At 37.3% G+C, this 25818-nt stretch overlaps 1 protein-coding gene and 1 pseudogene across 1 annotated transcript in view; one reads left to right on the forward strand and one right to left on the reverse strand.

The window, feature by feature from the left end:
• The window catches only part of LOC123288838 (phosphatidylinositol 3,4,5-trisphosphate 3-phosphatase TPTE2-like), a 50015-nt gene extending 31023 nt beyond the window's left edge, over window positions 1-18992 (reverse strand). The window contains exons 1-4 of the mRNA XM_070520586.1: window positions 18929-18992; window positions 3926-3976; window positions 2586-2747; window positions 1157-1276 (exon numbers count right to left, since the gene is read on the reverse strand). Of these exons, the coding sequence (XP_070376687.1) occupies window positions 1157-1276; window positions 2586-2716 (251 nt within the window). The 5' untranslated portion in view covers window positions 2717-2747; window positions 3926-3976; window positions 18929-18992. The remainder of the gene's footprint in view (window positions 1-1156; window positions 1277-2585; window positions 2748-3925; window positions 3977-18928) is intronic.
• Window positions 18993-23172: 4180 nt separating this feature from the next.
• LOC139046536 (HIG1 domain family member 2A pseudogene) lies at window positions 23173-23544 on the forward strand (annotated as a pseudogene).
• Window positions 23545-25818: the final 2274 nt, after the last annotated feature.

Below are 25818 nucleotides of genomic sequence, written 5' to 3' on the forward strand. Positions count from 1 at the left end.
AGAGATAGCTATATGATGGATGCTTAGAATTTGTGGATTTAACTTTTGTAGCTTAAGATGAGCATTTTTCAATCTTTTCCCCATCAAACAAACTGAGGGTTCTTGTTCACCTGTGTTACTCCCATCAGTAACAGAGGTTCACTACGCTACTAACACACATCAGGCAGGCAGTAGATTGAGATACTTCCCAAGTGTGCTAGCTACTGTCTCTCCTGCCATCAGAAAAAAACACAATGGCAGAGAACTGATGGTTTGGACTAGTGCTTCTCTAACTTGAGTGCACACACTGATTCAGTAGGTCACTGGGGCCTGCGGTGTTTTCCTTCTTGCATTTCTAGCTCTTAGATGATGCTGAGGTTGTAGGTCAGAGGACCATACTGGCTCCAGCTATTTTCAAACAACTCCAAAAGCCTATCGCATAACATCAAGTTTCACTAGCACCTGAATTGAAGTCCTGGGAAGCTGGAGTGCAGAAAGAAGCAAGCTATTAGACTAATAAATAAGCCTAATGAGCCACCCAACATCTACATCCCAGTACGCATTTGTTCTTTTCCTCATCGCCAGAGTAGAAAGAAGAAAAGCCATCAGTTCTTCATACACATTTTAGTTTCCTGATCCCCAACAGTTCTGATTTTGCCTCAGCTTTCTTCATTCCAATGATACTGCAAAATTCCACCTCTGTGTTGCTATCCACGTCACCTGGTTTTCTGTTCCATTTGCCTTTTGAGAGAATTATCATTGGAGTCACTCAAGTTTTGCATATGCTCAAACCAATACTCTCTTTGTTATAGGAAAAACCCAGGAATTTCATGTGCAAGGAATTTGTGATTGAAACTTAAACGGGAATTTAGTGGGAATTTCAAAGTATAGGGAAGTTAAAGTTAGTACAAGAGGCAAAGTCCCCAGTTTCTTCTTTGAGTGCTCCATCTTCTTCATTCAACCAAAGGTACGTAGTGCGTACACCCTTCATGGATCCCTAAATACCACCAGCCTTTAGTTTCTAAGTATGTGGAAATTTATCTAAACATTTCATTTTCAAGCAGCTTATCTGGCATAGAATCATCACATTCAGAGTTAAAGATTATACAAAATGAAATCCATAGAAAACGCAAAAAAAAAAAAAGACAGTTTAAGAAACGTGAATCATGTCTCTTACCTGGGGATATCATTAAAATAACTGAAGTCATAAAAAATGTAAATTATATCAATCAGTAGAGTCAGCAGAATAATGACAGCATCTAAGGAGTTAAGTAAATCAGAGAAATATCGTTGCATCCTATAATGTAAAACAAAAAATACAAGTTTATGCTCCCCCAAAGAAGAGACAGGGAAATTTTAAAAGCAAGAATTATTTGACTCATCTCCATTAACAATTCTATTTTAATGAATTATCTAAAATGCATTTACTAGACTAGACAGAGAAAATTATTCATATTCATTATTTTATACATATATATGACAAAAGCATAAATATTGCAGTTTAAGTTCAGTTAAGAGATATAACCAAACCATCAAACAAGAGGCAAGCAATGCCTTCACATAGGTGGGAGAGAAAGGTGGGATGTTGGAGAGTACTATTGGGCAGTGGAAGCTGAACATGTCACAGCCTTAGAGCAACTGCGGCTGTCAGGAGGGCAGAAGAGGAGCTTGTGAGAGGCAGACAGGTCCACTATTTTGGCCTGCGAACTCATCATCTGCCTTTGTACCTAGAGTGGAATCCCAATGGGCTGGTAGGGCCTCCCCTGCAAAAGCTGAACTTGCACCCACTGCACCTTCCTCCCCCCAACGCTGGCTCCTTCAGCTGTGGGCACTGGTGATCCGCGGGAAGGTTCTAGGGTAGCTTCCACTTCTAGGGTAGCCCCTTTCAGGCTCTGAGTAACCCGGGAGTGGGCAACTGTCCTTAGCTCAAAGGCATGAGGGTAGAGTTCAGGAGGAGAGGAATCAAGCTGCCTTCTGAAAGGCTCTGGATGAAGTGAGGCCAGGGAACTTAGTCTCTGACTTCCACAGCAGTCCAGCTCTAAGGCTTGGCTTACTCCATCCACCTTCTCAGAAAGCCAGCAGCGGAGAAAATCAACTGCTGCCTCACTACCAAGCCTCGCTGACAGGATGAGCATGCCTCAGATCTCCTGTGTACCTTAACGAAAGTTTTTATTTTAACTGAGGTAGGGGATTGTTCATGATCTATTTTCTAGTATTTAATATGCTATCAGATTTTATTTAGATTCAATTCTTAATGAAAGTATTAATATTTATACTTCACATACATGTTCCTCTTAATAATGTGCATGTAGACACATCAGCTGCCTTGTCCCATTTTGCAAACCCATTAAGCTTTACCTGTTGAAGGAACCATCTAGAATACATTATTGGAGACTAGAGTGACAGTTACAACAAAAATATTAAAGCCCAATCTAGTAGAAATTGGGATTTGGATAGTTGTTTCTCTGGTGGACCGTGCCTTCGAGGAGAATTATTTTGATAAAGAGGGACAAATTTGGTTGTGTTGACCTGGTAATTACTTTGGGATGCTTCTCATAGCACTACAAAATAGCTTTATATGTTTTTAAAAAATTAATCAAACTTACCCTTCTACACATACTCGAAGAAGAACATCCATTAAAAAAAATAAAGCAATAGCTAAAGAAATTGAACGATATTCCAAAGGAATATACACTTTGCTATCAGAGATGAATTGATCTGCGATGATAAGAGACATGTCCACAAAGACGAGCAAGATTCCAAATATTCTAAAACAAACAAACAAATAAATAAACAGAATAAAGATCAATTGGTTTTCACCTCTATAGTTAGACTACATTTAGCCCAGGGATCTGATACTAAAATGTCATTATTTAGGATTAAACTGTCAGTGGCAGGGAGAACTGTGTTGTCTTAGAATTTCAACAAAATTACTCAGTTTTCACCCAATAGAAGCATTTAGGAAAATAAAATTCCCACAAAACCACTTCATGTTATCATGCTCCTTTATAATAGACACATCAGACTAACCCTCCAACATAGAACTGTCAAACTGAATTAAAATTACTTATCTCTGCTTGTAAACTCTTCTTAAAATTCAAGAACTTTATAAGAGGTCTCTACGAATTTCTCATAGTAAATAAAACCTCATTAGTCTTGATAATTATTAAGAATTTAGTGATAAAAACCAAGTGAAAGCATGACTAACATAAGCCCTAAAAAGACCACTTTGACCAGTAAGATTTTTTCATCAGTGAGATTTTCAGCAAGTATATGATTACACATTAATGGATGTTTCTAGCATATGCTGGGCACATGAGAAGGACTTCAATTCCAAAAATATATACATGATTGAACTCTAAAGTAACTCCGAAGCCTTTCTCTTACGTATTCTAAACACATTATCCATAAATTGATTACACTATTTGTAGAATCTATGAAGATGAATTAATTAGTCTTCAAAGTACTTTTTTCCAATTGCAACACAAATTAAAATATTATAAATTTAAAAGGAAGCAAGTATATTGCGTGAAGCTGTATGATAGTATGAAATCTTGCCATCATGTGGAGAAGAAGCCTAAATAGAATGCTTTCAGAATTAAGGAGTAATTCGAGACAAATAAGGTATTTAATAAAACACTTTTCTTGTAATTGTAGAATTTTAAAGTGCATGCATCATTATTTTTACTTTTCCAGGTAGGAAAAAACATACTAATATGTTACCATTAGACTTAGGGGAATGCCGTTTCTTTGCAATTCTTAATGTTCAGGTTAAACTAACCTTCCAAGATAAATTAGATTACATTATATGGGACACGGGGGCTATTTAGTAACATACTGACAGTGGAAATGCTTTTTTTCTCCTCCTAGATCCTTTCTCATTAAAACAAAATTCACATTAAATGGATACATATTTAATTACCTCTTTTTTTAGGGTCTCACATACCTGATTATGAAAGATGATACAATTAAGCGTATAACTTTCTTAATCTCTTGGCTGCAAAAAGAAGTAAAAATAAAATTCAAGAGTTTTCAAGTTTATCACAGATTTCTTCTAACATATAATATGAATTTAACCAATAAACAAAGGCCTTTATAAATATAATTTGAAAAGAAAATTCTTCAGAAGTTGCATAACAAGGTGCTTTTTACTAATAACTAAAATTTTCACATTTCTGCTTCATGATTTTTTTTTTTACTTTCATATGTGGAATATGAATAAAACACCAAACTTTAGATGTCTAGTAACATTTCCTTTGCCTATAAAACCCCAACCCCACCTTTATGGTAATATTAAGCTTGGCGTCATCAACTAAAGCAACATAGCGTGGAGATAGAGGGAGTGATAGGAGAGACCTGTGCTCCAGTTCTCCCATGAATGAGCTGTGGGATCCTGGGCAAGTCATCAAACCTTGGCCAGACCTATTTCCACAGCAATCAAAGAAGGGACTTCAGGCATGGGTAGGGAGCACCCATCTTGTCCTGTAATATTCATCTCTTGAAACAAGACATCCCATGAATATGACAGTTAAACATTAATGAGAGTCACATTTGGAGATGCAAGTGCTCTTTGCAGGTAATTTAATAAGGAATTTTAATAAGATGCATTTCAAAGGAGAAATAACATACAGACTGGGCTCCTTCCATTAATAGGAGGAGGAAGAGGAGCCTCTTTGATGAACTCCACAGTTATGCCTCATTTTATCCTATGGCTAAAGACAAGGTAGCCACTGGGGTGCAGTTTCATGCCCTGCTGAAGCTTCCAACACAGGACACAAATTCCACTCCAAGTGGGATCAAGCCCAAGGCAGTGCTCATAGCCTGTGCCCAAGACTGAAGAACGGAGATGATGGATGAAGAACAGAACTAGGGCACCACCAAAATTGGCCACGGATGAATACTCTTAGGCTAACCTGGGATACAAGAGCTCCCCACTCCCTCTAATCTCTCCCTCCTTTACCTGCACCCACAACCTCTGCCCAGGCTTAGTGAGTTGAGGCTGACATGGATGGGAACTGATTGGCCAAAAGAGGTGAATTTCCCCCTGAGGTTACCATTCTCTTAATACAAGCCCTTTCTCAACCACACAGACTACTGGATCTCCAGATAGCAATGAAATGTTATAATAAATCTGAACTTGCCTGACAAAGTGAACATACAGAGCCATGACTGACAGAATCATGGGGGCACAAAGGTATGACTTAGGATGGCTTTAGGGCCTCCTATCACTTTCAGTGCCTCACAAAACTACCCCAAGTAAATATGCAATTGAGATTTCTTAAAAACAGTGTGCTATGTAAATGGAACTTCAAACAATATGTTTAGAGTTTGCAGGGAAAGGACTGTGACTCATTGACTCTATATCCAGGAAAAGTGCTGTTCATATTTAGGAGCAACAGACAGATACTCTCCAACATGAAGCAACTCAAAGCATAGCAGCCACATACCTTTCCTAAAAACAATTACTCGAAGTGCTCAAGCCCACTGAGCAATGAGTCAAAAGGAAGAATGCAGGAGTAAGAAAGATACCTTATAGAGACAAGGTAAAGAAATTAAATCATAACAATTCAGAACTGTCTAAATAATCATTGTTAATGGAGCACATGGAACAAATGATTCTAAAAACAAAGATAATCTAAGATTCTTGATAATACCATGGACTTAAATTTGCAGGTTTTCTCACACAACTTAGGATTTAAGGTTTGTAAGAAGATAGAAGTAAAAGCAAGTCTCATTTCTTCTCTTTCCCAGGTACAAGTCTAGTGTTAACCTGGATACTGACGGAGAAACTAGGGCACAATTATGTTCTCTAAAAATAAGTTTATAACTTTCATATCATTAAAAATTGACAAGAATAAAAACAATGAATTAATAGCAAAGTACAGAAAAATTTAAAGATAAAATATGAAGAGAATGTTTAACACAGAAAACAAAGGAAGATGATAGCAAATAAAACCTAAAATACCAGAAATGATAACAAATACAAGCACGTTACTGTCATATTAAATACTGGCAAATACTCTCAGATAAGTTTAAAAACTAAATGCACAATATGCTATATACAAGAGACAAAAACTAAATTAAAATGATAGTTTGAAAATAAAGAGATGGACAAAGATATGAGATGCAAACGTTAAATCTCAAAATATTAAAAGTTGTAATATTAATATCAAAGTTGAATTCAAAGTAAACATATTAACTATGACCAAGACATCTTATATTGATAGAAGGTAGATTCTATAGGACATTAACAAGGCCATGTTGAAAAGAGGTGAGATGCGTATTGGGGTCAGGTCCTGTCTTTCCCATTGGACGCTTACTTCTCTGTACAGATGCTGGAGGAGGCATGTGGCCATACTCAAAGCACTAAGGGCACCAGGGTGATTCTTTGGTCTTCCTGCTCTCACACTAGGGCTCTGGACTTTTCCCCCAAACTATCCACAACACACAAGGCTACATTCCCAGTTTATAGTGTAAACTCTGGTTGAAGAGAGCTGAGTCCGGCTTCAGATCTGATTCCAACCTAAGTTAGCTCATTAGAATTCTCTACCGGGGTTTGGAGAGGAAGCTCCAAAGTAACTAGGAGTGTCTTTTGCCTGGCTTGGTCCACTGGGTATGTACTTCCCTTGGGAGTATTGGTGGCAAAGATAAGATCTGAGTATCTCTGGCCAAATACTATCTATTCTTAAATATATATATATTGAAATATAGAAACTTCTATTGTGCAGCAAACACTTAAAGAATTCGTATGAAATATTTGAAGAAACTCATCCTGTAATAAGACACAAAAAACTTCAATGTACTTTAAAATATAAAAATTATGCAGGCTATATTTTCTGACCACAATGTAATAAAACCATTGCAGTGGGAGAATACTGACATACAAGATATTTAATTGCATTTTATCATTACAGAAATTAAAAAGGTGCCATACATGACAACTTAGATTAAATGGAGATATTGCCTGAAAGACATGAACTACTAACATTTGCTCAAGAAAAAATAGATAAGCTGAATAGTCTAAAAGATAATATACCTTTTAAGGAAATTGAACTTGTAGTTTAAAACTTTCCAACAACAAAAAATCCAAGCCCAATTTTTAAGTGAAGAAATAATACCAATTCTAAACAAACTCTTCCAGAAAAGAGAAAAAGAGGACTATTTCCAAACTCATATTAAGAGACCAGCATTACCCTGATTATTCTATCTTTGTTAGACCAGCCAAATCAGTAAAGATGTTACATGACAAGAAAATTACCAACCAACATCCCTCATGAATACAGATGCAAAAATCCTTAACAAAACGTTAGGAAATCGAATCCAGCAACATAAAAAAGAAAATGCATCATGACCAAGTGGTGTTTGTTCCAGGAATTCGAGGATGGTTCAATACTCTAAAATTAATGTAATTCACCGTGTCAATAAACAAAGGAAAATAAAACATACAGTCATCTCAATAGATGTAAATTTTTTTTTCAAAACATTTAAGGTCCATTCATAATAAAAACTTTCAGCAAACTAGGAATAGAAGGGAACTTCCTTAGCCTGACAATGGACATTTACAAAAATCCCATGGCTAATATCATTCCTAATGGTGAAAGACTGAATATTTTCTCCCAATGATTAGCAATCCAGGATGTCAGTTCACTATTCTTCTATTCAAAATTGTATTGGAGGTTCTAGTCAATGCAATAAGGCAAGAAAAGGAAATAAAAGGCGTATAGATTTGAAAGGAAGAAATAAAACTCTATTTGTAGAAGATATGCTTGTCTACCCAGAAAATCCCAAGGAATCTACAAAGAAGCTAATAGAACTAATAAGTGAGTTTAATAAAGTTATCAGATAAAAGGTCAATAAACAAAACAATTATATTTCTATATACTAGCAATGAACTATTGAAAAATGGAAATTTAAGCAACTACACCATTTATATTAACACCAAAACCCACAAAACACTTTGGTGTAAATTAACGAAATATGTGCAGGATCTGTACACTGAAAATTACAAAACATGATTAAAGAAAAAAGATTTTAAGGTAAGAGATGTACCATGTTCATAGATTAGAAGACTCAACATTGTTAAGATGTCACTTCTCCTCAAACCAAGCTATAGATTCAACACAATTTCTATTAAAAAATCACAGCACAATTTTTTGTAGATATTGATAACCTGATTCTAAAATTCACATGGAAAGACAAAGTGATACCACTCCCTGATTTAAAGACTTACTATAAAGTTAAATAATCAAGACAGTGTGGTATAGAAGAAAGAATCGACACATAGAACAGTGGAACAAAATAGAGTCCAGAAATAGACTCTTGTACGTGGTCAACTGATTTTCAACAAAGATGCAATGGCAATTCAACAGAGAAAAAATAGTCTCACAAGAAATTGTAGTAGAATTATTGGACATACATATACAAAAGAACAGTCTTCAACCTATATCACACAACATACACCAAAACGAACCCAAAATGGATCCATGTACCTAAATGTAAAACCTAAAATTATGAAATTTCTAGAAGAAAACATAGGAGAAAATATTTGTGACCTTGGGTTAGAAAAACATATCTTAGACAGTACACCAAAAATCATAATCATGAAAGAAAAAATTGAATTTTATCAAAATTAAAAATTTCTGCTGTGTAAAAAAAAAAACCAAAACAGGGACAAGCTACAGATTGGGAGAAAATATTTGCAAAATATTTATCTGATGAATTTGTATCCAGAACATATAAAGAACTCTCAAAACTCAACAATAAGGAAAAAGAATTTAAAAACAGACCAAAAACTTGGATAGACACTTCACCAAAGGAAATCAATGGATAGCAAGTAAGCATACGAAAAGATGCTCAACATCATTGGTCATTATGAAAATACAATTTCAAGTCTCAGTGAGATACCTCTACTCACCTATTACAATGTCTTAAAAAACAAAGTGAAACAGGGGCTGGCCCCGTGGCTGAGTGGTTAAGTTTGCGCACTCCGCAGCAGGCGGCCCAGTGTTTCGTTGGTTCGAATCCTGGGCGCGGACATGGCACTGCTCATCAGACCACGCTGAGGCAGCGTCCCACATGCCACAACTAGAAGAACCCACAACGAAGAATACACAACTATGTACCGGGGGGCTTTGGGGAGAAAAAGGAAAAAATAAAATCTTTAAAAAAAAAAAAAGTGAAAGAAAACAGACGGACTATACGAAGTACAGGCAAGGATGCAGAGCAACCAGAACCCTCATACATGTGAAACAGTACAGCCATTTTGGAAACTATTTTTTATACAATTAAACTACACTTTACCATAAGATTCAGCAATCCTTACGCCCACACAAAGACGTATATGCAAATGTTCATAGCCACATTATTCATAACAGGCCAAAACTGGAAATAATCTAAACGTCCATCAATGGGTGAATGGATAGGAAAATATGGAATATTCATATAATGGCATACTACTCAGCAATAAAAAGAAACAGACTACTGATACACGTATTTATATGGATGAATCTCCAATGCATTAAGCTATATGAAAGAAGCCAATTTCAATTGGCTACATACTGTTCAACTCAACTACATGACATTCTGGAAAAGGTAAAACTATAGGGGCAGAAAATAGATCAGTCATTGCCAGGGGCTAGATTTGGGGGAAAGGTTGAACACAAAAGGACTTGAGAAATTTTAAAAGGATGATAGAATTTTTCTGTCATGATTATGACAGTGGTTACACGAATCTATGTATTAGTCAAAACTCATAGAATTGCCACACAATGCATAAAATTCATTAAATATAAATTGTAGCTTAAGTTTTTAAAGAACATTTACTATGCTCTAAATTATACCTTAAGGTGTGAAAAGTGTGCTGTAATCAAAAGGCTAGTAAAATGATGGAATAAAATAAATTCTGGAAACAGAGCCGGTATGCAAAGATTCATAATAAAATAGAGAGACATTTAAAAATCACTGAAGAAAATAGAAATTTTTTCAATAATAGGTTCATTCATTCAACCAAAGTCATTGGGTGCCTACTACGTACTATGGTGCTGTTTTAGTCACTGGAGATACAGCAGTTAACAAAATGGACAAAATTTTCTTCCTTCATGATGCTTGCACTCTTGTTATGAGGACAGACCATAAGTATAATAAATAAGTAAATAACATAATAAGTTATAAAGTGATAAGTGCAATAGAGATCATTAAAACAGGGCAAGAGCAATGGAGGGGGATGCAATTTTGATGTTGGGGAAACTAGGTAGTCACATGGGAGAAAAGTAGTTTCCTACATTTTATATCTTAATACAAAATAAATTCTGGACAGATGTTTTATTCAAATGTAGAAAATAAATTCAAAATATAGAAGAAGAAATTTTGGTGACTATATTAAAATCTTGGGTAGAGAAGGACTTTCTACGTATGACACTAAAGGCATAAATCACAAAGGAAAGTAGAGATATATTCAAATGCATGAAGATTATAAACTTCTATGGGCCAGCCCTGGCAGCCTAGTGGTTAAGTTCAGTGCACTCTGCTTCTGTGGCCTGGATTTGGTTCTCAGGCGCGGACCTATGCCACTCATCTTTCAGTGGCCATTCTATGTTGGTGGCCCATGTAAAGAAAAAAAAAAAGAGGAAGATTGGCAACAGATGTTAGAAAAAAAAAGACTATAAATTTATACACAGTGAAAAGCTAGACAACCTGGGAAAAATTACTTGCCCTATATATGACATAAAAAAGATTGATATATTTAACTTTTCAATCCAATGACAGAGATAACATCCCAATTTTATTTTATTTTATTTTTTAAATTTTTTATTGAGGTAATGATAGGTTACAATCTTGTGAAATTTCAGTTGTACATTATTGTCTGTCAATCGTGTTGTAGGTGCAACCCTTCACCCTTTTTGCCCACCCCCACCCCCCCTTTCCCCTGGTAGCCACTAATCTGTTCTCTTTGTCGACGTATTTAAATTCCTCGTATGAGTGGAGTCATACAGAGATTGCCATCCTCTATCTGGCTCATTTCACTTAACATAATTCCCTCAAGGTCCATCCATGTTGTTGCAAATTGGACAATTTTGTTCTTTTTTATGGCTGAGTAGTATTCCATTGTATATATATACCACGTCTTTTTTTATCCAATCATCTGTTGATGGGCACTTAGGTTTCTTCCATGTCTTGGCTATTGTAAATAATGCTGCAATGAACATTGGGGTGCATGGGACTTTTGGAATTGCTTATTTCAAGCTCTTTGGATAGCTACCCAATAGTGGGATAGCTGGATCATATGGTAGTTCTACTTTTAATTTTTTGAGGAATCTCCATACTGTTTTCCATAGTGGCTGCACCAGTTTGCATTCCCACCAGCAGCGTATGAGGGTTCCTTTTTCTCCACCACCACTCCAACATTTGTTACTATTAGTTTTAGATATTTTTGTCATTCTAATGGGTGTAAGGTGATATCTTAGTGTACTTTTGATTTGCATTTCCCTGATGATCAGTGATGGTGAACATCTTTTCATGTGCCTATTGGCCATCCGTATATCTTCTTTGGAGAAATGTCTGTTCATGTCTCCTGCCCATTTTTTAATTGGGTTGTTCAATTTTTTGTTGTTGGGTTGTGTGAGTTCTTTATGTATTATGGATATTAAGCCTTTGCCGGATGTTTTACTTGCAAATATTTTTTTCCCAGCTAGTGGGTTGTTTTTTTGTTTCAATCCTGTTTTCCCTTGCCTTGAAGAAGCTCTTTAGTCTGATGAAGTCCCATTTGTTTATTCTTTCTATGGTTTCCCCTGTCTGAGAAGACATGGTGTCCGAAAAGATCCTTTTAATACTGATGTCAAAGAGTGTACTGCCTACGTTTTCTTCTAGAAGCCTTATGGTTTCAGGTCTCAGCGTTAGGTCTTCGATCCATTTTGAGTTTATTTTGGTGAATGGTGAAAAAGAATGGTCAATTTTCATTCTTTTACATGTGGTTTTCCAGTTTTCTCAGCACCATTTGTTGAAAAGACTTTCTTTTCTCCATTGTATGCTCTCAGCTCCTTTGTCGAAGATTAGCTGTCCATAGATGTGTGGTTTAATTTCTGGGCTTTCAATTCTGTTCCATTGATCTGTGCACCTGTTTTTGTACCAGTACCATGCTGTTTTGATTACTGTAGCTTTGTAGTATGTTTTTAAGTCAGGGCTTGTGATGCCTCCAGCTGCGTTCTTTTTTCTCAGGATTGCTTTAGCAATTCGAGGGCTTTTGTTGCCCCATATGAATTTTAGGATTCTTTGTTCTATTTCTGTAAAGAATGTCATTGGGATTCTCATTGGGATGGTGTTGAATCTGTAGATTGCTTTAGGTAGAATGGACATTTTAACTACGTTTCTTCTTTCAATCCATGTGCACGGAATGTCTTTCCATCTCTTTACGTTGTCATCCATTTCTTTCAGAGAAGACTTGTAATTTTCATTGTATATGTCTTTCATTTCCTTAGTTAAATTCATCCCGAGGTATTTTATTCTTTTTGTTGTGATTGTGAATGGTATTGTGTTCTTGGGTTCTTTTTCTGTTAGTTCGTTATTAGAGTATAGAAATGCTACTGATTTATGTAAATTGATTTTATACCCTGCAACTTTGCTGTAGTTGTTGATTACTTCTAAAAGTTTTACAATGGATTCTTTGGGGTTTTCTATATATAAGATCATGTCATCTGCAAACAGCGAGAGTTTCACTTCTTCCCTCCCTATTTGGATTCCTTTTTCTTGCCTAATTGCTCTGGCCAAAACCTCCAGTACTATGTTAAATAAGAGTGGTGATAGAGGGCATCCTTGTCTCGTTCCTGTTTTCAGGGGATGGTTCTCAGGTTTTGCCCATTGAGCATGATGTTGACTGTGGGTTTGTCACATATGGCCTTTATTATGTTGAGGTAGTTCCCTTCTATCACCATTTTGTTCAGAGTTTTTATCATAAATGGCTGTTGGACCTTGTCAAATGCTTTCTCTGTATCTATTGAGATGATCGTGTGGTTTTATTCCTCAGTTTGTTGATGTGGTGTATCACGTTGATTGCTTTGTGGGTGTTGAACCATCCCTGTGTCCCTGGTATGAATCCCACTTGATCCTGATGTATGATCCTTTTGATGTATTGCTGTATTTGGGCTGCCAAAATTTTGTTGAGAATTTTTGCATCTATGTTCATCAGTGATATTGGCCTGTAGTTCTCCTTTCTCATGCTGTCCTTGTCAGGCTTTGGTATCAGCATGATGTTGGCCTCACAGAATGTGTTAGGAAGTGTTCCATCCTCCTCAATTTTTTGGAATAGCTTGAAAAGGATAGGTATTAAATCCTCTCTGAAAGTTTGGTAGAATTCCACAGGAAAGCCATCTGGTCCTGGGGTTTTATTTTTTGGGATGCTTTTGATTGCTGTTTCAATCTCTTTCCTTGTGATTGGTCTGTTCAAATTGTCTGCTTCTTCTTGAGTGAGCTTTGGGAGATTGTAGGAGTCCAAGAATTTATCCATTTCCTCTAGGAAATTTTGCTGGCATATAGTTTTTCTTAGTATTCTCTTATAATCCATTGTATTTCTGTGGAGTCTGTTGTTATTTCTCCTCTTTCATTTCTGATTTTGTTTATTTGAACTTTCTCTCTTTTTTTCTTTGTAAGTCTGGCTAGGGGTTTGTCAACTTTATTTATCTTCTCAAAGAACCAGCTCTTTGTTTCATTGATCCTTTCTACTGCCTTTTTTGTTTCAATAGCATTTATTTCTGCTCTGATTTTTATTATTTCTCTCCTTCTGCTGACTTTGGGCTTTGTTTGTTCTTCTTTCTCTAGTTCAGTTAGGTGTAGTTTAAGATTGCTGATTTGGGATTTTTCTTGTTTGTTAAGATGTGCCTGAATTGCAATGAATTTTCCTCTTAACACAGCTTTTGCTGCATCCCATCTGAGTTGGTATAGCATGTTATCATTTTCACTTGTCTCCGGGTATTTTTTGATTTCTTCTTTAATTTCTTCAATGATCCATTGCTTGTTCGATAGCCTATTGTTTAGTCTCCCCATCCTTGTGCTTTTCTCAGCTTTTTTCTCGTAAGTAATTTCTAGCTTTATAGCATTACAATCGGAGTAGATGCTTGTTATTATTTCAATTTTTTTAAATTTGTAGAGGCTTGCCTTGTTTCCCAACATATGGTCTATCCTTGAGAATGTTCCATGCACGCATGAGAAGAATATGTATTCTGCTGTTTTTGGATGGAGTGTTCTATATATGTCTATTAAGTCCAACTGTTTTAGCTTTTTGTTTAGCTCCACTGTTTCTTTATTGATTTCCTGTCTGGATGATCTGTCCATTGATGTGAGTGGGGTGTTGAGGTCCCCTACTATTATTGTGTTATTTTTGATATCGTCTTTTAGGTTTGTTAATAGTTGCTTTATGAACTTTGGTGTTCCTGTGTTGGGTGCATAGATATTTATAAGCATTATTTCTTCTTGATGAAGTGTCCCTTTGATCATTATATATTTTGGCCCTCTGTGTCTCTCTTTACCTGCCTTATCTTGAAGTCTGTTTTGTCTGATATAAGCATTGCGACACCTGCTTTCTTTTGTTTGCTATTAGCTTGGAGTATTGTCTTCTACCCCTTCACTCTGAGCCTGTGTTTGTCCTTGGAGCTGAGGTGTGTTTCCTGGAGGCAACAAATTGTTGGATCTTGTTCTTTAATCCATTTTGCCACTCTGTGTCTTTTGATTAGAGAGTTCAATCCATTTACATTGAAGGTGAGTATTGATGCATGAGGGCTTAATGCTGTCATTCTGTTGCTCGTTTTCCAGTTTTCCTGTGCTTCCTTTGTTTCTCGTCCTGTATGTTTTAGCCTACCTATTGACTACTGCAATTTCTTATGCTGGGTTTCTTAGATTTTTTCTTATTTATGTTTCGTGTCTCTGTTCTGTTTTTTAGTTTAGTGGCTACCCTGAACTTTGTATTCAGAATCTCGTGTATAACATAGTCCATTTTCTGGTGGTCTCTTACTTCCTTAGCCTAGACTGTTTCAGACCCTTTCCTCCTCTCCTCCTAAATTATTATTTTCATCTCTTATTCCAGCTCGTGTTGTGAGTTTGTGGTTAGAGTGATAAGATTGTCTTTGCTTTGGTGATTTCCTTCCCTTTATCCTAATGATATAGTTGAATATTTGCTATCCTATTCAGATTCTATCTGTCTCCCTACTCTGTGTTTTGTGACCCCTTTCTCCCTTTTCATCTTTTCTCAGGTATGAGAGCCTTCTTGAGGATTTCTTGTAGTGGAGGTCTTGTGACTATGAAGTCCCTTAGCTTTTGTTTGTCTGGAAAAGATTTAATTTCTCCCTCATATCTGAAGGATATTTTTGCTGGATAGAGTATTCTTGCCTGAAGATTTTTATCCTCTAAAGTTTTGAATATGCCACTCCAATCTCTCCTAGCTTGTAAGGTTTCTGTAGAGAAATCCGCTGGAAGTCTGATAGGGGTTCCTTTGTAGGTTATTTTCTTCTGCCTTGCTGCCCTGAGTATTCTTTCTTTGTCATTCATTTTTGCCATTTTTACTACTATATGCCTTGCAGTAGGTCTTTTTACATTGACAAATCTAGGAGATCTGAAAGCTTCCTTCACACACCTTTATCTCTCAATCCCTAGATTTGGGAAGTTCTCTTCTATTATTTCGCTGAGCACACTTTCTGCTCCATTTTCCTTTTCCACACCCTCAGGAATTCCGATGATTCTTAAGTTGCATTTTCTCATTGAGTCAGCTATTTCTCTGAGATTTTCTTCAGTTTTTTAAATTCTTAGTTCCCTTTCTTCCTCTGTCTGGAGCCATTCAGCCTGTCTATCTTAGATTATGCTAATTTGCTCCTCTATGGTGTCTACACGGGCATTCAGAGAATCTGTATCCTGTTTTATCTGATCCATTGTATTTTTCACCTCTAGTATTTCTAATTGATTCTTCTTTATAATTTCAATCTCTTTTGGGAAGTAACTCCAGAACTCATTGACTTGTTTCTCTATATTTCCCTTTACCTCATTGAATATTTTGATGATAGCTATTTTGAACTCATCTTCACTTAGTTTACCTATTTCCAAGTCCTCAGGACCTACTTCTGTATTTTTATTGTTTTCCTGTTGGACTGGAGCTTTTATAAATTGCTGGATGGTAGAGGAGCAGTTTTTGCACATGATGCTATTATTTGGTTGCAGTTACAGCCTGTTGCCACTAGATGGGGGTCGAGAGCCTTGCATTCTGAGCCCTCCACCTTCAGCTGCGATGGCCGCGTGCAGTGTGGGTTGGGGAGGAGGGGCACTTTCTCTTGTGTGCTGACATGGATTGGGGTCAGCTCTTGCTCTCTGGTCTCCAAGGGCCCTGGCTTGCTGGGGTTCCCCCATGCAAAAGCTTTCCCCCATTAGAGGGTTTCCACTGCGCCGGCGGTGGGAGTCCTGGATGATCCCCACACGCGTGGCCCCTCCCCCACTCCTTCCCTCACCCACAGCAGCAAATCCCAGTCTCTAGGGGAGGGAGCAAAGTTCTTTCCTACCCAGTTCCAGCTCCTCCGAGGGTGGCTCCAGCCTCTCCACCCTCCGGCATTTGGCTGCTGTGGGTCTGTGACGTTTTCTGTTATTGGGAATTTTTTTTTTGGTTGGAAAGCAGTTGCTCTTTTTGGTTGTAATTTGGAGGGGAGAGTCCCGGGTGAGCTCATGCCACCATGTTGCTGACGTCACCCCCCGATAACATCCCAATTTTATTTATTTATTTATTTTTTTAAAGATTCTATTTTTTTCTTTTTTCTCTCCCCAAAGCTCCCTGGTACATAGTTGTATATTCTTCATTGTGAGTCCTTCTAATTGTGGTATGTGGGACACTGCCTCAGTGTGGTTCGATGAGCAGTGTCATGTCCGCACCCAGGATTCGAACCAACGAAACACTGGGCTGCCTGCAGCGGAGTGCATGAACTTAACCACTTGGCCGTGGGGCCAGCCCCTAATATCCCAATTTTAAATGGGCTAAGGTAATTTGCAAACAATGAAATACAAGTTCTATGACACTCATGGGAATGGAGGAAACGTACACTTTTATATTGTGATTTGGGAGGGCATATCAATATCAAGAGCCTCACAAGCATTCCTTTTGACACAATTTCCATTTCTGAGAACTTATCATAAGGAAATAATAATATATAGAGGTTTGGTCTGAAAGATATTCATCACTCTTTGTATGAGTAAAAAGTTGTAAACAATTTAAATGTCCATTGATATCTGATTACTTAAATAAACTATGACACATCTACATTATGAAGTATTGTATAGCTGTTAAAAATAATGTTGTAAATTTAAAAATAAATAAAGTCAGCTATTGGTAGGACTTCAGGCAACAATAAAAAATCTGAAATTAAAGAAAATATAGTGTTGTAAATGCATATGTATATTTATTAACACAGAAATATGTGATACGTCACTGAGCAATAAGGTTATTTTAAAAAGAAGGTACATATGATACCATACCCATAAACAAAAAATGTATATCTCTAAAGAACCTGGAAGGGCATGGATCAAAAATTAAGAATCGCTATTTATGGGTGAACTTATTGTTTGTCTGTATTTTCTGATTTTCCTAATAATGAACTGTTGTGTTACTTTTGGTTTTTAGCATAAAGCTTATTTGTGGTGCTTTAGAGCTTTAAAAGCACTTTCACACATACTAATTTACCTTTATTATTAGTCTTTTATTATACAACACCCAGTAGATAGATACTGTACGTAGCATTATTTTTACAGTTTACAGGTGAATGATCTAAAGTTTAAAGAGGTTTAGTGACTTGCCAAGTGTCCAGTGAATATTAGATGTCAAAGTCAAGCATTGTTTCCAGGTCAAACTCCAAATCAAAAACCATCCTCCTAGTCTGAAACACCAATGTTTCTCACAGATACTATCGCAAATGTCACTTGTATCTATACAATAAGCATTTGTAACTAAGAAAACAAAACAAAACCACTTTATTTTGTTTGGAGGGGGTAAGAAAAAGGAAATGCTTGCCTTGCTCAATCTATTCAAATTTTGCCCCAGCCCTCGGCCTCACTGCAGAAAATATATAGCTAATATGCAGACATAAACTTTAATGAAGTGACAGAGTGAACTCTTCATTGATGGCCCATGGTGAAAAAATCACAGAAAATGGAAATTAATGGGTAATTTGAAGAACTATTTGTATTCACTGGCCACTCTTTTATTTTCCATATTGTCTTTGTCCAGACAACAAAAAAATTGCAAAAGTTATCAGTTAATATCCTCTTCAGCACTACTCACTCTCCAACACTGACACAAGCTGGTGAATGGTTAAATAACTGTCCAAGAGACGAGCAGAAGAAAAATCTCATGAATATTTCCGCAGTTCAGACACATGCCATTTTAGGAATCTATTGTTTCCTTGCTGTGAGTCTGTGGTAAAAATGCCTGAAGATCAGTGCAGCAGGAAGTACTCTCAGTAAGATTACTCAGAAACAAGTCAAAATTAATAAAATTCCAATAATCATGAAGAGGGCTTTATTCAGCAGAACACATTTGCTTTTTCTATCAGTCTCATTTGCTCATAGACAAAATCAACAAAACCAAGAATCCGTATATATCCAGGAAAAACAGGAAAGGAATACAGTTGAAGGGTAAACAGCATTCTGCAATCCTTTGTTAAGAAAGAAACTTTATAATAAAATTATTATCTACTAAGTCTATTTTCACATTTTCAAACTAGAAGAACATTTATTTGTGAGTATGTGGAAATACTTTTTTTACACGTGGTACTTATCTGCAAATTCAATTAGTTATTATTGTGTACCCCCCCCAAACATTTGGATACCTTTCCACAATTTTCCTTTTTCTTTCTTGCCTCAACACAAGCCCTATCTTTGCAAAGATAAGAGATCCACCAACTGCTCCCTCCCTCCAAATTTCAAACTGACTTACCCACAAGAATCAGATAAGTCAGTGTCCTCAGTACCATTATCGAGCCTGGAGAGTTGTTCCTTTATTCTTTAACCACCAACAAATGCAAGAATATATCATTAGAAATGTGCTACATGGAACAGTGATATGAAAAATTTATTTCAACAAAAAGAATCCTTTGAATCTAAAAGACAGAGGAAACATGATTTGGCTCACTGGAAGACCTAATTTTTTAGAAATAATTTTAGAATTATTCTCCAGAAAACACTGTATTTCCATAGACACTTCCAAGACTGAATTTTGCAAATAGCTGTTTCTCTCTCTCTCTCTTTCTATCTCTGTTTGTCTTTCTCACTCTCTTTTTCTCTCTCTCTCAAGATGGATATATATAGCACTGACTCAAACAAATGACATCGGTATTGCTGGATGGAACCTTCATTGACAGGTAAGACATATCAAAGCCATCACAGACTTCTGATATCAATTTATTCAGGCCAGTGTGAAAGATGGAAAATGTACATTGTCAGAACCAAGTAACTTTGTATACTTACTGTTTTGGTTGAAATCAGGTACAATTGCTCTACAACTTATAAACTGATAGAACTCTAAAAAACTATAAGTTAATTAATTATTTGGAACCTGGGTCCCTCTACCACCTTCTACTTGTCACATATCATGGATATCTTTTCTCCTCCTTGGACAGGATTCAAATAACTTCCTGAGATAAGGACTCCATTCAATAAATAATCAGATTTCACAAGTGTCAATATCCCCCCATCTCTTTCTATATATGTATTTACATCTCACCTTTCAGGCATGGGTCTAACATGGGTTATAGTTTTCGACTCATTTGAGTCACAGCTAAAGGATTAGAAATGCACATAGTAAGACGTTACATGTTTCTCTAGACTTATTTTTAAATGAGAATTAGCTACAATTTTTCAATAACTTGTAATCTACTTGTCCTAAAAAATAATACTTTAATCAGTTACTTGAAACTGATATTTAATTTTTCCCTAGAAATGAGACTTTATATATTTGTAATGAAGATCTGAGTCCTAGGAAAAACAACTTAGTGAATCAAGTTCACGTACATTTCTTTACTCCTGAACCCCTTCAGAAGTACTTCTCCTTGCTTCAAATAGGTTTTCCTGCTCTCTGGGACCACTTTAGCAGAGTCTTATAGATGGGCAATCTGACAGCATTCTAAGGGTTTTTGCTGCTAATAAGGGTGACAAAAGGGGTAAGAAGCAACCCTCTTACGACCTATTTCTCTTTTATCCAACTAGTGTCAAGGACACTCTGTAACGTCATGCATGCTGCTGAAAACAAACCCCCCAAATCTCAATACATCTCCCTCTCTGTATTTATATATATATATATATATATATATTTCTGTTTATATATATCTATCTTTCTATCTCACATTTCATCAGAGGTTTCATCAGCGGTTTCTGTTGTTACTCAGGACAGTGCGAAAATATTAAAAACACACATAGTAAGGCACCACGTGACTTCCAGACTTACTTTTTTGGTTCAAATTAGTTACAATTACTCTTGACCTCATTAACTGGTTTACTCAGAAAATTCACATGTAATCAGTTATTTGGAATCCAATATCTCCTTTTCCCTAGATATAATGCTATATATGTTTGTAACAAATATTTTAGACCTACCAAAAAAGTTAATGACTCGAGATTTAAGTACAGTTCTTTACTACTGAACTTGACGCATGGTGTAACACCCTTTTGTGGTGGAATTTATTTCAAAATCAACTTCAATTTGCAGGTGTGCATCCCTCTTCCCCTACCTAATTTCCTGCTTCTCAAGTCCCTCCTTCACCCCTGACTGTCCTCGATCATGGCTGTCTTTCCTGGCCCTCAGATAGGGTCAAGTCACTGCAGGCCAGAGTCAGGGACTCCCTCTATACTAGGGTGGGTTTGGGTCTGGGACACCAGCCTCACACGGCAGCAGAACTCTGGAGGATGGGGGACAGATCCCAGTCTATTAGCTCCAATCTTCTCTGCTAAGGCCTCCATTGGCTCCCTGTCCACTGCTAACTCCTCCTTGCTCCAAATAAGTTTCTCTCCTTCCTTGCCATCTCTAGTAGAATTTCATACACAGTAATCAAGGGTGACAAATTCTAGGATTAAAAAGACTTCCTTTATGACCTGTGCATCTTTTCTATCTCAATTTGAAGACAAAGAATATTACACGTAGAAGCTTACCATGAGAGGGCTTTAAAAATATATGAAGGGAACTCTGTATTCCCAGGTGCTCCTGAGAGTGAACATCCCAAACATCAATTTCTCTGAATGTGTGTGTGGGTGTGTGTGTGTGTGTGTGTACACATATACAGACACATATATACAGATTTGTTCGTCATAGCTCACTTGGCATCGTAGAAGCTGTCAGAAGATACTGTGGTCGGTTCACTTGGTGCAGGGCTAAAGGATTAAAAACACACATAGTAAGGCACCACATGACTTCTAGACTTACTTTTTTAGTTCAAATTAGCTACAATTACTCTTGATTTTATCAACTGGTTGACTCTTAGAAAATTCACATGTGAATCAGTTGTTTGGAGTCCAATATCTCCTTTTCCCTGGAAATGATACTATATATGTTTGTAATGAATATTTTACACCTACCAAAAAAGTTAATGACTCAAGATTTAAGTACAGTTCTTTACTACTGAACTTGACGCATGGTGTAACAGCCTTTTGTGGTGGAATTTATTTCAAAATCGACTTCAATTTGCAGGTGTGCATCCCTCTTCCCCTACCTAATTTCCTGCTTCTCAAGTCCCTCCTTCACCCCTGACTGTCCTCGATCATGGCTGTCTTTCCTGGCCCTCAGATAGGGTCAAGTCACTGCAGGCCAGAGTCAGGGACTCCCTCTATACTAGGGTGGTTTTGGGTCTGGGACACCAGCCTCACACGGCAGCAGAACTCTGGAGGATGGGGGACAGATCCCAGTCTATTAGCTCCAATCTTCTCTGCTAAGGCCTCCTCTGGCTCCCTGTCCACTGCTAACTCCTCCTTGCTCCAAATAAGTTTCTCTCCTTCCTTGCCATCTCTAGTAGAATTTCATACACAGTAATCAAGGGTGACAAATTCTAGGATTAAAAAGACTTCCCTTATGACCTGTGCATCTTTTCTATCTCAATTTCAAGATAAAGAATATTACACGTTGATGCTTACCATGAGAGGGCTTTAAAAATATATGAAGGGAACTCTGTATTCCCAGGTATTCCTGAGAGTGAACATCCCAAACATCAATTTCTCTGAATGTGTGTGTGTGTGTGTGTGTGTGTGTCTACACATATACAGACACATATATACAGATTTGTTCGTCATAGCTCACTTGGCATCGTAGAAGCTTTCAGAAGATACTGTGCTCAGTTCACTTGGTGCAGGGCTAAAGGATTAAAAACACACATAGTAAGGCACCACATGACTTCTAGACTTACTTTTTTAGTTCAAATTAGCTACAATTACTCTTGATTTTATCAACCGGTTGACTCTTAGAAAATTCACATGTAAATCAGTTGTTTGGAATCCAATTTCTCCTTTTCCCTGGAAATGATACTATATATGTTTGTAATGAATATTTTAGACCTACCAAAAAAGTTAATGACTCGAGATTTCAGTACAGTTCTTTACTACTGAACTTGACCCATGGTGTAACAACCTTTTGTGGTGGAATTCTGAAATTTTTCTAAGACTTTTGGGTGGTAGTTACCAGGAGGAAGAAGCATTCCTCTTATGACCTGTTCCTTTTTTATCCAACCAAATCCAATAAGATAAAAAGTTACCTAAAGGTGCTATGGTAAGAAGATTTAGAAACAGTGTCAAAGACACTGTACTGTCAAGGATACTCCTAAGAATGAATTTGGAAATTTATCTCTCTTTCTTTCATTGTATTTATGTTTGTGTATGTGTGTTTGTATGTCTGTGTTGATATAACTATATAAATACACATGTGTATATATAAAAAGATATATATTTATTTTTATTTATTCATTTATATCTCAAATTTCATGGGTGGCTCCCTCATAGCTTTTTGATGTTAATTCATTCAGAGCAGTGCTAAAGGACTAAAAAGTTACCTATTCAGATACCACATTTTAATTTTAGACTTTGTTTTAATTCAAATAGCTGTAATTACTTTACAGCTTATGAACTGGTTGATCTTTACAAATTCACATATAGAGGAGATGGAGTTCAGCATCCCTGTCTTCTCATACTGCTGTTGCCTGGGACATGGGGGCTCCCAGTCTTATGACTTCAGAGGCACCCTTTGAACTGTCGCAGCATCTAGTCGTTGAGGGCTTTAGCCTCAGTGTCTACAGCACTCCAGAAAGCTTCAAGGAAAAGTTCCTTCTCAAGACCTGCAAGAACCCAATGGTACCCATAGGCTGCCTGGGCACAGTGGCTGCCCTCACCCATGACCTCTACTGCTTCCCTAGGGATCAGAGCCAGTGCTGCCAGCTCATGATATACAACCAGATTGCCACCCAGGGCTTCTCGCTCACAGCCACCTTGCTGGATCCAGCTTCATCAGCTGTGAAGTCTCTGCCCAAGCCTGGCTTGGTCTTGAAAGCTCCGTGGAGATTATTCCCAGCCTGGGAGTAACCACTGGTCCTGCCACAGGATTTATTCCCTCATCTGCCCTGACCAGTCCCTGTGTCAATGGAGGAGCAAGTGGCCAATTGTGTAATCGACAGATTTTTTTTCAGGAATCTCAGATTCTGTTCACTTCGGGTGTCGCATACTTCTACTTGTGCTACACCCTCTTCACCCCCTACTTAATAAACTCTGATCCACTTGTAAAAAAAATTCATGTATATATAACTAAATCTAGTATGTTAGTTTTTATTAGAAATGAGGCTTTATATAAGGTAGTAATGAAAATTTTAGCCTGTAAATAATTAATGCATCAAGATACAAGCAAAGTTCTTTACAATTACCCTAATCCTAGTGTGTAACAGCCTTTTGTGGTAGAATTTATTTCAAATTCCACTTCAGTTTGTAGGTACCCATCCCTCTTCTCACGTTTAATTCCCAATTCTTAAGCCCCTCCCTCACTTTCTTGCTTTCACCATCATAGATATCTTTTCTGACCCTCAGGGTCAAGCAACTGCAGGCTAAGGTAGGGGCGGGGGGCTCCTTCCAATATGACAGTGAGTATGGGCACTAGCCTCACACCGTGGCAAAACTCTGGAGGGTCATTGACACATCCAGGCTCTATTAGCTCCATTCTTTTCTGCTGAGGGCTCCACTGTTCTCTGTCCACTGCTACCTTGTCTCCTTGCTCCAAATGAGATTCTGTGCTCTCTTGGTCCACTCTAGTAGAGTCTCACATGTGGGCAATCTGATAGTTTCTTAAGAGTTTTGGCTGCTACTAATTAAGGGTGACAAAACACACTTAGGGGAAGAAGCATCCCTTTTATAACTTGTTCCTTTTTTATCCAAATGGGTCCAAAAAGGTAAAGAGTTACCTACAGATGCTACCGTGAGATGACTCCAAAAGAGTGTCAAAGACACTCTGTATTGTTATCCACTGACACCCTGCTATCATTCTCCTTGTTTCCAAATAGAAATCTCTCTTCACTTTGTGTGTGTATCTTTACAGATATATCTATAATCTCACCTTTTGCTGGAGACTTCCTCAGTGGTTACTGATGTCAGTTTATTCCAATCAGAACTAAAGGATTAAAATGTACATGATCAAACACCATGTGACTTCATAGACTCACTTTTCTCATTCAAATTAGCTACAATTTCTCTATAACTTACAAAATGGTTGAACCCCGTAAGTTCACATGTAATTTGGTTATTTGGAAAATATTTCATCTTTCCCTAGAATTGAGGCTTCATATGATGGTAATAAAATTCTTAGGCCTGTAAAAGAATCCTTAATGGATCAAGATTTAAAAACATTTCTTTACTACTAAACTTAACCCCAATGTGTAATTGCCTTTTGTGATTACATTTACTTCAAATTCAGCTATAGTTTGTAGGTAGGAATCCCTCTTATCCCATCTAATTTTCTGATTTCAAGTCCCTCCACCATCTCCTTACTCTTCATGTTTCATGGATGTCTTTCCTTCTCCTCAGATAGGGTTAAGTAACTGTCGGCCTGAGGCAGGGGCTACCTCCAGTATGATGGTTGGTTTGGGTTTGGGATACCAGCCTCCCATTGTGGCAGAGCTCTGGAGGGTAAGGGACAGATCTCAAGTCTATTATCTCTTTTAGTTTCTGCTGAGGGCTCCTCTGCTCCCTGTCCACCGCTACTATCTTTGTGCTTCCAAATAGTGTTTTCTCCCTTGACCCACACTAGCAGAAAGATATACACAGGTACTCTAATAGTTCCCTAAGGATTTTCACTAGTAATCCCTAAAGTTCACGAACACACAAATAGTAAGTGTTCTCTCTCTTTTGACCTGGTCCTTCTTGATCCAAAAAAGAAAAAAGTTATATATAGAAGCTGACAGGCTATCACGGACATTCTGTATTGTCACCAATGCTCCCAAATGGTTTTCCCACTCAGATGACAGAAAATCAACTCACCTATTGTTGATGTTCTGGCTAGAGAACTCTGAAAAGGCTACTAAAGCATTCTTATTTCTGTCAAAGAACAAAAAGAATATGCAAAAAATAAAGCCAGACAATGAGGAAGGAAATAATACCAGAAATGATTCCTTTTTTCAAGAGGAAATCATTCCTCTTTCCTGACAGGAATTTCAGGCACAAAAAGTCACACATGACAAATTTGAAGGAATGTGACAGGAACTGAAGGGGTTACCACAGTGGCACCTGTAAGCAAGCCTCTTGGGGGGGGGTGTGTGCGGGTGTGCATGTGTGTGTGTGCCTATGTGTATTTATTGGAAACAGAAGGAAGCAAGC

The sequence above is a fragment of the Equus asinus genome, chromosome 11 (assembly GCF_041296235.1).
Source record: "Equus asinus isolate D_3611 breed Donkey chromosome 11, EquAss-T2T_v2, whole genome shotgun sequence".
NCBI lineage: Eukaryota > Metazoa > Chordata > Mammalia > Perissodactyla > Equidae > Equus > Equus asinus.